This window comes from Eulemur rufifrons, chromosome 4 (genome assembly GCF_041146395.1).
Source record: "Eulemur rufifrons isolate Redbay chromosome 4, OSU_ERuf_1, whole genome shotgun sequence".
Taxonomy (NCBI): domain Eukaryota; kingdom Metazoa; phylum Chordata; class Mammalia; order Primates; family Lemuridae; genus Eulemur; species Eulemur rufifrons.
This window is the reverse complement of record NC_090986.1, coordinates 53290541-53308719: the sequence shown is the minus strand read 5'-3', so window position 1 is coordinate 53308719 and position 18179 is coordinate 53290541. Positions and strand designations below refer to the sequence as shown.

Sequence of the window (18179 nt, the reverse complement as noted above, 5' to 3'; positions counted from 1 at the left end):
ATCACTACTTTTCAAATAATTACAGAAATTCATAACAGATACATTCATTTTCTGTGCTGCTGAAACAAATAACTGCAAACTGGGTGGCTTAAAACAATCAAAATTTATTCTCTTAACAATTTCGGAGGCTAGAAGTCTGAAATCAAGGTGTCTACAGAGCTGTTCTCCCTCCAGGGGCTCTAGGGGAGAATCAGTAACTTGACCCTTTCAGCTTCTGATGGTTGCTGGCATTACTTACTTGGCTTGAGGCCCCCTCAGTCCAATTTCTCCCTTCACCTTCATCTGGCTGTTTCCTCCTCTGTCACTCTCCTCTGTGTGTCTGTCTTAAAACTCGTTCTGCCTCTCTCTTACAAGGGCACTTGTCATTAGATTTAGGGCCTACCTGGATAATCTAGGATGATTCCCTTATCTCACGATTCTTAATTTAATTACCTATCTAAAGACTCTTTTTTCCAAATAAAGTAACAGTCACAGGTTCCAGGATTAGAACATGGAGAAATCTCTCTGTGGGCCATCATTCTGGCTACTACAAAGAGGTATGGGACTACAAAAGGCAGACTGATAGGAGAAAAGGCATACCAAATTTATTTTAAGGTACATAGCATGAGGGGAGTTTGTCTTTTGACAGGGGAATGATTACCCAGTGACCCAATGGGGTACAGATAGTTATATGCCCTTCTTAATAGAGGAAAGGGAGGTGGGAAAATGTGGATGATTTTAAGAGGGATAGTAAATGATTTTTAGCAAGTCCAGTGGTCTTGGAAAACATAAAATGGCCTGGGACAAAGTCTTTTGGACCTGCAGAACAAACAGTGGTTTGTGACAAAAGTCTGTTCAGGTGTGTTGTCAGACTGTGGTCTTTATTCCTGCAATATGAATTAATGAAAACTCAAGGAAGTGGTAATTTTCTTCTTTGGAGGGTCCAGATTTTAGGCAGATAAGAGAGTATTAAAGTAAAGCTTCTTCCAGTATTTGCTGATTTCCAAGGGCCTTTAATTTAAAATAATCAACATACTAAGGTGCCATATTTTGGGTGAAATTTCCTGGTCTCCTTTACTAAAAAAATGAAACTTTTATTCGGAACATTTTAATTTCAAAAATTTAAGCAAAACTAAGCATTTTATAGTTACAGTACATTTTAAAGAAATGGAAATTATAATTATTAACTTATGTTTATCAACTAAGTATTTATGGGGCTGTTTTATTCCTTTGACAAAAAAGTATTTAGTAGCATACTTAAGTGACTGCCCTTTTTTATTTTAATATTGTACTACTTACATGCCTCTTTCATTCTTCATTTTAATTTATAGGGAGTTGTTATACTATTAGATTGTAAGATATATGATTACATATACTAGAAACAAATAGGTATTTGCCATAATTGCCAATGGTAATTGAAGTAGCAAATTTTCATTTTTAAAGTTTTGAATGGATGGCATTAATTTAAATAAATTGTAAGTGTGAACTTTGAAATGTCTAATTTTTCCCTGTGCAATAGAATTTTAAACTTATTGCTTATCAGCTATATGTTGACTTCATTGTTTTAAATTTTGACATAAATGGCAGATTGGACAAAAATGATGGCAGTGTATTTTGTATTAGAATTTCTGTTTAGGGCAGAAACAGTTGCATAGTCTAATGGAATAACTTATTTTCTTATTGTTAAAAAACTTTTGATTGAAAAATTTAAGCAAATTAAATAGTGAATTTTTTTGTATCTTGCTGATACTTTTCTTCAGTTCTCAGTGAACTCCATATGAATAGCATATTAGAAATATGTAGTCAGATTTACTAATAAGGAAGAATATACACTTTTGACTATTTACTAGTTATAGCCTTTGAAGAAATTCCCTTCATTGTTAAGTAAATTTTATTCTTTTCCTTTCTCATTAGAACCCAGAAGAATTTTGAGTATTACTATGTTTTGAAAATATTTTCTAGAATAAACAAGGGAACAGTGTTTAAGAAGGAAGAACACTAATATTTATTTAGCATATGCTAGGTATTTCATGCTGTCTTATTCTTAGAACCACTGTAGATCAATATTTTCAATATTGTCTTCATTTTTTCGTAGGTGTAAACCAAGGCACAAGAAAGATGAAGTTAGTTGACTAGGATCCCACATATATTAAAGGGTGAGGCTGAGATTTGCATCTAGTCCTGTCTCACTAAAAACTACAGATCAGATGATAATTTCTCCAAGCTACTTACAAAAATGCCTTCCAATATTTTTTATATTTTACATTTATAAATAACATTTCTTATATAAACTTAACTGAGTATGCAGTCTCTTTAGGGTTAATTCTGGAAGGCCTCACCTTGGGAGACCCTGGCCTAGACTCTGGAGGCACCGATGCTGTAATGCAGTAGTCAGTATATAGTGTCAAGGGCATTAGGCTTCATGTGAACCTTTTGACCTGATGTATGACTTTATATCTGTCACCTTTGTGCTGAGAAAAAGATGACAGAAATAATCACGTAATCTTACATCTTAAAGGCTGATTTATTGAAAAATAACCCCAGCTCTGCTTCTGAATTAATGTATGAAAATGTTGAATTAGAAGAAGGGTGTAAGTTATAACCCAAATGAAAGTTAAAATATCCAGGGCCTTCATTTTATACTTTCAAATTTATGTGAAGGCATGGTTTGCAAAAATGAATAACAATATTGGTTACCATTGCCAGTAAACTTTTGTAATATGTCGATTATGGAATTTCAAAGAAATTATGTACGAATTTTTACTTGCTCAGCTGTTATTTTTTTAATACCAAATAAGCATTCCAGGCTTAATGTCTTCATGGGTTGGTTTATGTGTGGGAAAATATTTAATATTTTGAACATGGGTCATAAAAAAATAGAAGTTTGTGATTTATTACCCATCTGCTTATAGTTATCTTAAAATTGTTATGCTTTTTTATTTTGATGTCGGAGAAAAGCAATTATTGAAATAATACTGAAAATACTCTTTGTAACTGTTCTACAGCAAAAAAAATTAGTCTCTAGTAATTTATGTATACTTTATTTTTATAAAATTATTTCTAAAAGATGAATATAGAATGAAAATTATCTTTTGATATACTTCAGTTTTTTTTATGGTGGGGTATATTTCTTGAATGCCTACTAATATGAATTTTTTAAAAACCCTGAGTGATCTTTATATCAAACACAAATTCTAAAATTATAATAGACTGTTATATTTTCTTTTGTTATCCCTGCCCCTTAACAAAAAACAAACGTCAGAAACCTCTAAAGCTAGTTTAGTACATTTTTAGGGTCTTAGTTTCTAACAGTAGTAGTATTACACTACTTTACTTGTGAAACAAGGTTGTCATCTAGTGGTGTTTTCAAGTAGTACATCCCTCAGAATTAGCTGCCTAATCTTCAGTTTTTTAAAGGACGTCCTTAACAAAAACATATCTGGGTCTTAATTTTTCAGAGTTTAAACACTTTTGAATGTTGTTAAATTAGATATAACCTTACAAAGCATTTCCCCTGGAACTTTTTTTTCTTTTTTGGGAGACAGTCTTGCTCTCTTGCCCTGGGTAGAGTGCATTATAGCTCACTGCAACCTCAAACTCCTGGGCTCAAGCAATCCTCTTGCCTCAGCCTAATGAGTACCTGGGACTACAGGTGCTTGCCACAACGCCTGGCTAATATTTCTCTTTTTAGTAGAGATGGGGTCTTGCTCTTACTCAGGCTGATCTCGAACTCCTGACTTCAAGTAATCCTCCCTCCTTAGCTTCCCAGAGTACTAGGATTACAGATGTGAGCCACTGTGCCTGGCCCTGGAACTGTTCTTAATTTCCATCTTTCAGTCTTTAAAATAAATTTTTGAGGCCATGCATTGTGGCTCATGTCTGTAATCACAGCATGCTGGGGGTCTGAGGTAGGAGGATCCCTTGAGCCCAGCAGTCCAAGGCTGCAGTGAGCAAAGATTGTGCCACTGCATTCCAGCCTGGGTGACACAGTGAGACCCTGTCTCTAAAAAAGTAAATAAAAATTACATATATAACTTTTTTTGGTCTGGCTGCAGAAATATTGAAATTTGAATAAATGTTAATTATGGTGTATATTAAGGCATTTTTGTATTTCACATCTCTGTAAGTTGTTTATTTAGAAAAAAGATGCTTCTGTAGCATTGAGTAACTTTTAAAAAAAACTTTTTGCATATTCATTCTTTCAGTTTTTTTTGCAGGTTAATTTTATGAAACATTTGCATTTAAAATGTTAAGGTTTTCGTGGTTTCTTCCTTTCGTTTTTGCTTTTGGTGTTTCTACTTTTATAATATAACACTCTGGGGAGTGTGTGTATGTATGTATGTGTAGAAAATTAATACCATAGGTTAGTTAAATGGTGGAAATAATATACATTTATGCTTTCAAATAAGTCATAAAAACTAAAACCAGAAAAATAATGCCTTTTTAAAGATACTTTATTATTGAGTAAAATAAATCTTGTATTAAAAATAGTTTACTAGATTAACAAACTACAGCTGATACTTAGAAGTTCTTTAATTGATACATAACTTTATTTATCTGATATATTGGTACATAAACCATAGAGAAAATTAAATTTTAAACTAGCATTGATTCGGGTCCTGATTGTAATTGTTGAAATAAAGATTGTGGTATTCATTTTGGGATAGCAGGTGGCTACTTCACTTAAACAAGAAAAGAAAATAGTAGTGATAGAAGTACTTGATTGTTAAGGGAAATGAAGTGAAAGACCTCTTTTTTCATTTTCCACCATTTGTTACAGTACTCCCTCTTCTGAATTACCTTTAGTAGGATCCTTATCCTTTTATTTGCTCTGCCTAATGGAGATTTGGGCATGGAATCCCATGGATTCATTCAACTAACTGCTGGTTTACCAATTTATATTCTTTTCTGTGAGTCCCTCCCCGCCCCAGTGTATCTGGAAGCTGTATTGAATATATTGATTTCATTTATACCAGTTTATCTGAAGCAAATTTTGTGTCCAGATTCTCATGAGTCTTGTTACCTTACTAATCTTTTTACTCAATATGGCTAAATAATGTATTTTTCCAAGTTGTATTTATAAACAGGAACTTATAAGCCATCTTGTTCTGGCCCAGAGGAGGGAATCAGTAAGTAAATTATTTCAGTGTCTCTGGCTGGGTAAGAGCCTATACGAATAATAGAAAAAACAAATTTTGGCAGGTATATTACAGTCAACTTACACTGTGGAGATAGAAAGAGAATAGGCAGAGTGAATAGAAAAATCTTTATGTGAGTAATTTAAAATATTGTTTTTACAGCATTAAGGTTTTGGGAATTTGTAGAGGGTCAGGAACTTCCATATATGCTAAGATCAAAAATACATTTTTTTTTTGTTTGTTTGTTTTATTTTATTTTATTTTATTTTTTTTTTGAGACAGAGTCTCACTCTATTGCCCAGGTTAGAGTGAGTGCCGTGGCGTCAGCCTAGCTCACAGTAACCTCAAACTCCTGAGCTCAAGCGATCCTCCTGTCTCAGCCTCCCAAGTAGCTGGGACTACAGGCATGCACCACCATGCCCAACTAATTTTTTCTATATATATTTTTAGCTGTCCATATCATTTTTTTCTATTTTTAGTAGAGTTGGGGTCTCGCTCTTGCTCAGGCTGGTCTCGAACTCCTGAGCTCAAACGATCCACCCACCTCGGCCTCCCAGAGTGCTAGGATTACAGGCGTGAGCCACCGCGCCCGGCCTAAAAATACGTTTTAATATAGGTGATTTTTTTGATTATTTGTTATGTTTTATTCTCCCTTGTCCCATATTAACTTGGGTAATTGGGAGTTAGTTATCTTTATTTTCTTTGTGGCTAAACTGGAATCCATTTATTAAATTCCCATTTTGGTATTTAGGTGTCATATGGGGTCTAGTAACCTAAGTGTGGTATCAAATAGTCACATATAGGTCAGAGACCCCCAAAACCAGAGAAAGCCATTTGATTTGGGTTTTATTCATAGACAATTAAGAGCACTGTGTATCAGTTACTGTCCAGATAGTTCCTTTATTTTATTTGATATAGTCGCAATCCATTTGAGGAAAATGTTTTCACTCTTGGTTTTCTCACTGGCATTTTAAAGAGTTTTCACAGCCTACTTTTATATCAATATGCAATACTAGATTCTGTCTTTGATAATTTTAGGAATTCAAGTCTTAGTTCAGATTTGAGTGGACATTCATTATTTCAATGGGTGGAGGTGGATGGAGGGAAGAAAATGTTAGTGTTTGCGTTTATGGCTCAGATTCTGGCCAAGTAGAATGTTCCTCCCCACCCCTTAAAAATATAAGTAGTCTTGGAAGTCTGAAGTAAGGGTAGATTCTATATATGTCCAGTTCGTAAAATATTTGTCAGTGACCATAAATGATTTGACATTTTTTAGTGTTATGTAGACAACTCGTCAGAGAACATTTGTTACAGGCATAATTGTGTTCTCTGTTCTCCCAGTGTCATACAAAGTGGCCTAAAAGACACTTTGTTTCTCTTTTGCTGGGAAAGGAAGACTGTTATGAATGTTATATCATTTGAGAGACACTTATGACACAACATTGTATGTCAAAGATGGAAGTGAACAGGAGTAAGTAAGCGTAGAAGAAGTGAATAAAACCAAATAACTTAAACTAGTATGTTTAGTAAGTACAAAGTGTGTGCCACCTGTAGGCCGAAACCTATTTTGTTTGGCTTGTACATTACTTTACAAAAATCTAAAAGCAACAATCAGATCTGACAATAAGTACTTTACCTATCCTTATGCATTAGCTGGAGCTGAGTTATGGCCACCCCCTTAAGCTGGGGCATGTGTTCTGTAGTTTGTCTTGCTTCTCTTCTTTATGTATGCATCATAACCAGTGAGTAAGTTAGACTCAAAGATTTTACCTGCATTCAAAGAAAGAGATCAAAGGAAAATTGGCCGCCTTTTCTTCCTTACTGGGGGTAAAGGGTGGTAATGGAGATCCACTATCTGGAGATGCAAGTGACAGTGTTTTATCATAGTTTTCTGCCAGTTGAGATTCTTGAACTATGGTTGGAACATGTCTGTATTACATGCCAGATGACTTCTGGACATCACATGGAGACAGTCCTGGCAGAGGCAGTTAGGCTATGTGACCCTTATTGAATTTGTTATCTACAATAGGAAAAAAGTACCCCTGCTCCAAATTGGTGGATTATAATTAATTTTAAAGCTTAGTCCAAAGTAAAAAAAAGTTGCTCAGGATAAAGTAACTCTAAGACAAAATTTTAACATCTTTACTTCTATTTATGAAAAAAAAAATAAGTATTTTCTAAAATCACTTTTTAAAAAAGATTTGAGCACTTACTAAACTGTGGTGATTTAAAGTTGCATCATTTGAACGTAAAATTAGTAAGAAATATTAGTCTGTTTTTTGAGAAATTTAGCCCATTAGTGCCCTGCTTGTTAATAAAGTGTATTTAGATGTATTTTTAGTTTAGGGATGAGTGATTTTATAATATTACTGTCCAAAATCTCCACTAAAGAAAAGATGTATGCTTTTGCTAGCTGTTTTAGTAAATAAGACCTCTCTGGGGTCAGTTTCTTCTAGGGTCTATGTATGCCTTTGGGTTTTACGTGCTCAAAAATGGCACATGGGAACTGATTATAATTCTCTTCCCTTGGTGTCTACCAGGCAGGTGTGCACAGGGATCATACCTGGTGTGCCTGCTCCAATTTTTGGTTTTGTTCTTTCCTGATGGCCACAGTTAAAGCTGGTGAATCTTGTGTTGTTTTGTTCTTTCAGATACTGTGTTACTGTGCATCTTGAAGCAGATTTTGGCATTTGACTTTTCATTTTTATCACTTGTTTTATTCATTGATAATATTGGAGTTTTAAATATTTACAAAACTAAAAAGATTAATTTGTAAGTCTAAAATTATGGTTAATTTAGGTTCATTCTTGCTGTGAAAATGGTCCAGTATTTACAGAAGGATCACTAAGATGTTACTTGGGAGAGCTGTGAGTGGGTGTCCTATTTCTTGATAATTACGAAGTAAACCCATAAAGCTTAAGTCTTTTGATTTTTCAAAATATGAAGGGGTGAGCAAAGGAGACCTTGTAAAATTTAGAAATTGAGACTGAGCCACTTTTTATTAGTTATATTAAGGAAGCCTTATACGGGCATTACTTGAAAGATATCACTATTTCACTTATATGTGGATAAAGTCAAATTTCCACCCCCTTATAGCTCTGCCTTTAGAAATTTTGTTAGATAGACTTTCCCTGTTTATATTTTGAAAGGATGGGTTTTCTTTTTATTGTTCTAACAATCTTTGAATCTCTAATCATTAGTTAATTTTTGTTTCCTGATCTTTTACTATGAAGTTACATTACACCTATTCTTGTTTAATGTATTTTGGAGCTCACTGATTGAATTTGCCTAGGTGTGCTTTTTGTGTATGTGTGTTGAAGTGTTTAGTTGATTAGGAAACTGATTTGTATGTACAGTGGCTTTTGTTTATGAGACATTCATATCCCTAATATTAGCATTGGTTGTTTGATAAATAAAAATGGTGTGTTGCAGTGGAAAGACTGCTGAACTAGGGGGTTAGGAATCATTCTTGTTTTTAACTTTGCATTTCCTAAATTTATATTTTTGGGGCAAGTTTAATTAACATCTTTAGGGCTCCTTCATCTGTAAAATTGAAGAGGTGAACTTTGATTATTTTTAAAGATCTATTCTAGTTCATCTGACATCCTATAATCTTTTCATTCTAGACTTGCCTTTTCTTAGAAAACAAAGTATTCTGTTAGTCATTGCATACTATTACCCCTGTGTGTAGGAGTATGGAAAGTTGTGTTTTTGTAATCAGTCAGCATTTAATATATCACCATTTTTATGTACTGTTGCTTTCTAAAATTGGTCTCAACCTATACTTATATCTCATTTCTTCCTCATTTTCCAGCCATAATACTCCAGGATGTTACCTGTAGAAGGTGCTTCACACTTTCTCACTTCCAAGTTTTTGCTTATATTACTCCCTTTCTATCTATTTCTCTCATTCCCTCAGCCACTTTGAGTCCCTATAACATTTCGTTTATGATTATTTTGGCTACTTTGAGTCCCCATACCATTTGATTTATAATTATTTTGGCTTTGCATGATAGCTTTTTGTGTATTGTGTTATGCTGTGTAGGACTGTAAACTCCCTGAAGGCAGTTGTTTAATTTTCATCATTTTACTAATCTTTTACTAATTTATATAATACTTTTCACATAATAAGGGCTTAATTAAGATTTATAGAACTGAATTTGTAAGATGACTGATTAGAATTACAGATACAGTTAATGGCTATGAACAGTGAAAAATTAACAGGATGATAAGGAAGTTACCATAGCCATTTTGAATTAAAGCAGCTTTTTAACCGTCTAAGTTGACTGCAAACATTTGTATTCCGTGGTGACTTGTGTACTGTCATTCCTGCCTACTGTCTACTCATTCTTACTGACTTTTCTACATACTTAACACTTCTGTTTTCTCTCTATCACCCATTTAACTACTTGCATTCATTCATCATTGTAGTTAAGCACTGCCATGGTTTTAAACGTTTAATAGTACCTAATTTTATTTACGTTCTTGCTTTGATTTAAATATACACTTTCCTGACTTTTATCTCCTTGATCTTGCTTATATACTTATCAAGTTTAATTTTCTGTTGCTCTTTGGTATGGTCCTAACTATTCACATTTCTTTTCAGTTGCTCTTTTACTTTTGAGAAATTATTCTTTGCTTCTTAAAGGCACATTCGTTTTTGGTTGCTGTCTCTGGGTAGCGTTTACTTTGACAAGTGTCTTAGAATCAGTCTAATGTTGGGGGTTAACAGTGGAATTGCTGATCATCAAGAATGAGCTTGAGTTACATCTGTAGACTAGCAGTCACAGATCCTTTTAACAGTGGGAGAATGTCTGCATTGGCGATAGTAGCATTAACCCTTTGGTTAAAAGAGTTGATGCTCGGCTGGGCACAGTGGCTCACTCCTGTAATCCTAGCACTCTGGGAGGCTGAGGAGGGTGGATCGTTTGAGCTCAGGAGTTCAAGACCAGCCTGAGCAAGAGCGAGACCCCGTCTCTACTAAAAAAAAAAAATAGAAAGAAATTAAATGGACAACTAAAGCTATATAGAAAAAATTAGCTGGGCATGGTAGCGCCTGCCTGCCTGTAGTCCCAGCTACTCCGGAGCCTTGAACCCAGGAGTTTGAGGTTGCTGTGAGCTAGGCAGACACCATGGCACTTTAGCCCAGGCAACAGAGTGAGACTGTCTCAAAAAAAAAATTTAAAATTATAAAGAAAAGAAAAAGAAAAAAAAGAGTTGATGCTCATTCCAAAAAATGTGAGATGTTAGTGGACATTTTTACAGGTGGACATTTTGGTGGAGGATACCTGAATTTTAGAATTTATCAAAGAATTTCAAATGTCAAAATGTCTATGCTGTGTCGGGGTGGATGGGTATAAATGATTTTGTTCCCCTTAGGATTCAGTAATCTGTTGAATTAAATATTGTTTCTGACAGATGCATGATTGGTTTGGACTGGATAAAAGAACAAACAGCAAATAAGATGTTGAGTAAAAAAACAAAAGAGATAGGAAAAGTAAAAGGTATATGGTAAAAAGTTGCCTATCTTTGTGTTACTTGGAGTCAGTAGTATTGATTGAAGGATTCTTGAGAACATTCTGTTAAAAAAATGGAACTTTAGAAGATAATGTGAGAAAGTAGCTCGGGAAATTTCTGCTGGAAATAGTTTAAAACTATGTTCTTTTTAGTTCTATTTTTATGGCACATCTTAATCTCTTTTTCAAAGCTTACTGCATTATCAGATATTTATTGTCAGGTATTATATTTGTAAAATGGCAAAGAGTAGCTCATATGTTCCTTAACAAGTATATTGACATTTAAATAGCTTTTCTCAGAAGGCATATGGATAATTTTATTGACACAATATCTCTTTAAACGTACAAAAGAGGAAAAATGGTAAAATTCTGTTCTATCAGAAATAGTAAATAAGCAGGGAGTCTATATCCAGGACACTTTCCCAAGTATTTGTAGTAAAAGCACTTTATAGTAGAAAAAAAAATTGCATGTAGACTTAAAATAATTTTGGTTAACTTTGATTATAGGTAACATTAAGCCATTTATTTTATTTTAACAGGTATCTTTCAGATGAAGGCATTGAAGCTTGCACAAGTTCTCCTGACAAAGTCAGTGTAAATGACATCATCCTGATTGCTCTCAATGTAGGTTATATTTATTAACTTTATAAGTTAATAGCAGTTTGTAATATTTTTAATCTGGACTATATTCATAGAAAAGTCTCACAGAATAAACGGGGTCTTATGATAAGTAATATGGAGAACATCTTTTTTTTGGTCCATTTTAAGTTATAGTGCTGTTTGTTGAATTTGTAATCTCTTATCAGCCAGTTATTAACAACTATTCTACAGAATACAATGAAAAAGGAAAAAAGTGCAGTTAATACTCCTTTTTTTCACCCATTGATCAGTTATAGAATTTTATAACATTTATGGTAGATATGTAATAGTAAAAACTGTGATGATTCATTAAAACAAATTGCCATTTAATTGACATGGGAACTCTAGGTTATTGCTTTTCAACAATTGTATTTATTGTTTCAAAGTAACTTTTCCTGATGATAAAAGTAATACCATTGTAAAACATTTCAGAAAATACAGAAAAGCAAAATAAGGAAATTAAATCTGCTTCTATTGCTTTAGTGTTTTAGTGTATATTTCTTTCCAACTCTCTTCCTCCACTCAATCCTGTAGCTATATCTTTTCCATAATTGGATTGGCTTTTGGATTTTTTTCAAGAGTTATAAAAATTGTTTGAAATAAAAATGTAACTAAACAAATGCTCTTTTCTCCATCCTGCAGTTACCCCGATAGTTTTTTTCTGTTGCCTTATAATAACAATCAATAGATTCTTATAACAAATTTATGTGTTGTGATACGTGATCAATGAACTTCATAAGAAAACTGTTGTCTGAAAAATCCATTGTGTCGCTGCAAAATCAATGTAAACCAGAAATGGTGGGCAGTTAAGAACATTTAAAATATAAATAAATGTATAACTCTGTAATTTTTTCTTTTAAAATTACTTAAATTTTATATTTATAGAATTAAACTTGGGTTTAAACAGATAAAACTTATGTCCTGAATTCTGTTATTTTTTTCAGCTTCTTTGAATTTTATTCAATAAGACGAACAAGATCTTTTTTTGTTTTTTCTGAGCTGAGTATTTAGGTTTTTAATAAACAAAAGACTAAATTTTTTATAATGAACATTAGGTAGAAATTTTGTATGTTGGCCGGCGCGATGGCTTGTGTCTGTAATCCTAGCACTTTGGGAGGCTGAGGTGGGCTTGAGGCCAGGAGTTCAAGACTAGTCTGAGCAACATACCAAGACCCTGTCTCTACAAAAAATTAAAGAAAATATTAGCTGGGCATGGTGGTGCGTGCCTGTAGTCTCAGCTATTCAGGATGCTGAGCCAGGAAGATCCCTTAAACCCAGGAGTTTGAGGTTGCAGTGAGTTATGGATGATGCCACTGCAGTCTAGCCCAGGCAACAGAGTGAGATCCTGTCTCAATAAATAAATAAATAAAAGAAATTGTACGTGTTATATATGACTAAAAATGGCAAATATTTCCTAGATACTTTCTTTGACTTGCACACAAATTAGTAAATTCTATTGTATAAAAATATTGTAAAGAACTCTTCCTATTTCTTTAAGAAAAACTTTCTGAAGATGCTAGGAAAGACATTTTTATGACAATCTGCCATTCTTTATTTTTCTCATTTATATACTTAGGTACATAGCAATGAACTATCTATAATTGGTGTGAAACTTTAAATAAAATAAATCAAGATGAAGTATTTGTGCTTTGCACATAAGAGGTGTGTAATGACTTATCTGAATGAATTAATTTGTCTTTATCATTTTCTCTGAAATATGTAGTTGAATACTGCAAAACTATCATGCCATATGATAATAGGAAAAAAAAAACCTCTTAGGATGAAGCCTATACCAGGCAAATCATCTACTTTTCAAGTTTATTATCTTTTAATAAAATTTAGATATTTTTAGTATCCTGTTGGATGTTTTTAACTTTTGAGTGATTGTGAGAAATTAACCACTAGTTGAGAAAAAGATCAATGTATTGATTCTTGTGTATATATATATATATCTCACTAATTGTTGGGAGATTAATCCATGTACAGGTTTTCTTCTCTTCCTCCTGTGGGGGACACACACTGGGCTTGTTTCTAGCATGTATACAGTGTTCCTGCCGAGGGAAGTCCTTTAGTAGCCAAGGCTTTTACTGGGCTGCTAACAAAGGTATCCTCTGCCTAGCATGTACCAAAATTCTAGACTCTTCACACAAAAAAGCAGATGTTCATCATAAGTCACATTGTTTATAAGAACAGTCTATGCAGTGAACCACATTTTCAATTAGGGAATGGTTCAAGTGCAATGTCCCCAGATACCAGTCTAGGGCTCACCTCTTAAGCAGGCCTTTCTAAAGAAAGCTGCCTCAGACCTGCTATGTAACTTTAATGCTCAAATTTTTATGTTAAAAAGGAGGGTTCTTAGGCTTTAAAGTGGGGAGTAAGAACATTAAGAATTGACATTGAAATCCAGCATGTAGTTTTGGGCTCAAATATTTGAATTATTCAGAAAAAAATTAGTGACACCCCAGTCTTAAATTACTGAACACTATTAGTAAAAGTTTTAAAACATTTTTAAGATTCTGTATAATATAAAATGATTTGCCAAATATTCTCTTAAACTCACTTGAATAAATAGGAATCTTGTGTGTTGGTGTGTGTAGGTAGATGCTTTGAAATTACTAAAGAAAATTTTTACAGGCTAAATATTTCCCCTACATTATTTTTTATGTTAAGTATAAAAATATTTTTGGACCCAGTTGATGTCCTAGCAATCCTGATATAATGGCATCTGAATGATAAAATTGCCTTTTTAGTACTTATAAATTGACCTTGAATTTAGAATTCTTAAAGATTTTGTAGGTCATTTTCATCTTGCTAAAAACACATCTAAATAACATTCCCTAATATATGTGTATAGCACTTTAGAAGTTATGCAGATTTTGAATACGTTGTCTTTTTTAGCTTGACAGCAACTTTGTGAGATAGCGTCGGTGGTATTTTTTCCATTTTATAGAGGAATAAATTAACTGGGTTTAGAGAATTTGTGATAGTGTCCAAGGTCATATGATTAGTTAATTATAGTTGGGATGAATCAAAGTTTAAGATTTTTTGTAAAGTAAGATTTATTTTACATTGATGCTTCATTTTAGTTTGAATTAAATTTCATAATTATTGATCAAAATCAGAAATGAGAGACCATGATGTTATAAAATTTGTATATATTTTGTTTCTTATTCATATTTAAATATTTCAGCCTTTTAGTGACTTCAAAATACTGCCTATGTTTTTATGTACTGTTGCATTTCTGATTTGTTGGTTATGTATGTTCAAATGATAAAATGTATATGTTTTAAATTCTCTAAAATAAACACGATGGCTAATACTGAGTGCTTACTCTGTGCAAGTCATTATGCTAAGTGCTTCACATGTTAATAACATTAAATCTTCAAAACAATCTCAGTATAGGAAAGGCTAGTGTAAGAAAGTATTTTTTACCCACAAAAGTACTCAGTACCTAGTACTTTCATCAAATTGAAAAGGCATACAACCTGAGTGACAGTTTATAATTCTTTTCATTCTGTTATTGATTTGAGGCTGCAAAAAACGTAAACCTAAAGCATTGTTACACAAATGTTTGGATTTGGGGCTTAGTTTACCTGGCAATTTCATTTGGTGAGTTTTAGTTTAGGAAGTAATAAATTATGAATCACAGTAGTAAAAGATTGGAAAGGATCTGTGGAGGTTGTATAACATATTCTTGTTTCTTAAGGGGACACGCATGGATATTTCAAATAGGATATTCTATTAATTGCAGATGTTCAAAGAAGACTGTCCTACCTCTCTATTTGTATTAATTTCACATTACCATAATTTTAATCATCTAGTGTTTCTCAAGTCTAACAAAAATTTCTCCCTTATTATTTATGTGATTAAATGTACTCTAACTCTATTTTCTTTTATTTTATTCTTCTTTTTTTTTTTGAGACGGAGTCTCACTATGTTTCCCCGGCTAGAGTGTCGTGGTGTCAGCCTAGCTCACAGCAACCTCAAACTCCTAGGCTTAATAAGCGATCCTTCTGCCTCAGCCTCCTGAGTAGCTGGGACTACAGGCATGCGCCACCATGCCCGGCTAATTTTTTTCTGTATATATTTTTAGCTGTCCAGATCATTTCTATTTTTAGTAGAGACGGGGTCTTGCTCTTGCTCAGGCTGGCCTCGAACTCCTGACCTTGAGCAATTCACCCGCCTTGGCCTCCCAGAGTGCTAGGTTTACAGGCGTGAGCCACCGCGCCCGGCCTATTTTGTTCTTAAGGTGATGAAGAGCTACTGTTTACTATATTTTAAAGAATAATAAAACAATACTACTTCAGTTATTATGCTAGTCTCACTGTCTCAAGGATCAAGATAATTTCTTAGTTTAAATAATTGAACGTTTTTCATGAATACTGACACGTCCTCTGAACAAATTTTCTTTAGGTTTTTCACTTCTAAAGAGGAACAATCCATAAAAGTTCTGCTTTTTATGTAGACTGTGTTGTTGAAGTTTTCTTTTTATGTCACGAATTCTATAACCTTGTTTATGTTAGTCCTTTTGCTTTTCTTGCTAAGTTATACCATATTTATGCATTTTCATGTAGTTATTTGTTCACCAACTTCTATTTGTATAATTTGTTTAAACAAATAAAATAAATTTAAGTCTTACTGTAACTTCTTTGCTATGCCAGTGGTATTGTTTCCCTGGGATATTTGTATGTTCTATAGCTTTGTTATGTTATGGATATCATAGCCTGTAGAATAATGTTTTCATGTCATGTCAAGGTTATGTGGGATTCGCTTGTTAAAAATATACTGTATCTATGTATTCAAAAACTGTCATTTGGTTTTGGAATGTGGCATTAATTTTTTAGTAAGACCATAATTTACATAAAATCAAGCGTTCAATTTTAAGAAGAGTTAGTAAGTTAAAAGTTTACCTAAAGAAATGTGACCAGAGTTAAGGCCTTATGTGTTACTGTTCATCTTACTTACTTCAACTTATGTTTAAAGTATACTGTATTACTTGAAAATTATTACTCGTATTACTTGAAAAGATTAATCATATGTATGGATCTCATAGTCAGTTAAAAAACATTTAATTTTTGTTTCACAAACAATGGGCAATTTCATCTTTCTGTTCATGAGATTAAATTTAGGTTTACTTTTTTCTGTAATTATATTTTAATAATAATATTTTTATTTTAGACAGATCTGAGAACAATTGGCAAGAAATTCCTCCCCAGTGACATCAATGGTGGAAAGGTGGAAAAGGTAAAGAAAACCATTAATTTCCTAAATGATGCTAACTATATAAATATGAACATCTAAATTAACTGGAATTATTTTTGTCAATAAAGACTACAATTACAAAATATTCTAGAGGTGAACAGGTGACAAAATCATCATTATGGTAACTTCCATAGGAAATTATTAAGAGTTACACTTTTGGTGACTTTTCAGAGTGAGACTGTGAGACTTACCAGATATTATTGGAGCTCAGGATCAAGACCTTTTCTTACCTTTTTATTTTAGTTACCTTTTTCTTTTAGTTACCTTAATAAACTGTTAAGGTTATATAATGAACTTATTAATATAGAAATGTAAGATTATGAAAGAATATTTGGAGCAATTTGATGAAGCTGTGCATTTGGTTATTGCTATAATTTTGCAGTGTATACATATATATATTCATATTATGAATTTTTTGTGTCAGCAAACTTTAATTGTATTTTTACCTCAATTTCTTATGCTGCACCTTAAAGTCCATAATGTCTTCTTTGTATTTCCTTGGTGGAAATGGGGAACATCTGATTACTTACTTTCCTTTGTGAATAATTCTTCATGTACTTGAAGACTTGTAAATGTCTCTGTCACAGGTTTCTTTTTGCTAAAGCCAACTATCTTGGTTCCTTTGTTTATTCTCAGTCTCAAGCTTTTCTTTCATCTCTTTTGTTCTTGTTAGAGTTCTCTCCAGTTGTTTACATTTCTTTTTTGGTTGTAGTAGTTCTCAGACTTTGGTGTGCACCAGAATTGCCCTGAGGACTGGCTGGGCCCCAAACCACCCACCCCTGCCCAAGTTTCTGATTTAGTAGGACTAGGATAGAGCCTGAGAATTTGTATTTTGAACAAGTTTCCAGGAGACGTTGAGTTTATTGGTCCAGGAGGTATACTTGGAAAAGCACTGGGTTGTAGAATCCCAGATTAGACAGCAGTCTTGGATAGGTCTGATGAGTGCAACAATTCTCTATAAGAAAAGACATCAAAGCAATGTCTGCACATCTTTACACTAGTTTACTTAAGAAAATTTTGAAGCTTTCTGGATTCTTGGTTTTCCATTTTCTCTATGTGAAAGATTCTTAGAACCCACCTCTGCTATAAGCTTCCAACATCTAGTAAGCAGAGTATTTGAATAAATGATATATCTCTTGACTATGCCAGATTTTAGGATAAAATAATATTTTCTAGTTTTATTTTTATATTAAAAAAAGAATGAAAGAAAGAAAGAGCTGGGTTACCTAGTGATCTTCCAAATAGGGCATAGGAGAAACCACTGTTCCAAAAACTAATGTAGGCAGAAAACTTAAAATATGTGACAAACTAGCTATTCCGAGAAGTAGCGGAGGCATGGTTTGTGACATGTTTCAGATTGAGTGTGGAGGGGAATAAAACAATAGGGATCAGTAGCAGATTGGAAAGATACAGATATAGACCGTTGGCTTGGATTTAAATCTTGTTTCTCCTGTTTATTAGTTTTTATGACTTTTGGCAAGTTATTTAATCTTATTAGATTTTAATTTCCTTATTCAAATATTACTTATTACATTAAAGAATTAAGTGAGATAATGTATGTAAAATAATAAAAGTAGTGCAATGCATATGGCAAGTCTAGAGGTTTATGAGCAATTTACGGTAGAGTTTTTGTCCTGGAAATCTA

At 33.2% G+C, this 18179-nt stretch overlaps 1 protein-coding gene across 9 annotated transcripts in view; it reads left to right on the top strand.

Moving 5' to 3' along the window:
* The window catches only part of TDRD3 (tudor domain containing 3), a 173171-nt gene that overhangs the window by 60518 nt on the left and 94474 nt on the right, over positions 1 to 18179 (top strand). For 5 of the 9 annotated variants that reach the window (XM_069467185.1, XM_069467176.1, XM_069467177.1 and 2 more), the window contains exons 2-3: positions 11173 to 11257; positions 16451 to 16516. Coding sequence is in view for 2 of the 9 variants with exons in the window: in XM_069467176.1 (XP_069323277.1) it covers positions 11173 to 11257; positions 16451 to 16516 (151 nt within the window). In the remaining 7 variants the exon portion in view is untranslated. Of the gene's footprint in view, positions 1 to 2082; positions 2136 to 6542; positions 6589 to 11172; positions 11258 to 16450; positions 16517 to 18179 lie in introns of those variants that run through there. The other 4 variants (XM_069467179.1, XM_069467178.1, XM_069467181.1 and 1 more) reach the window with 3 other exon arrangements.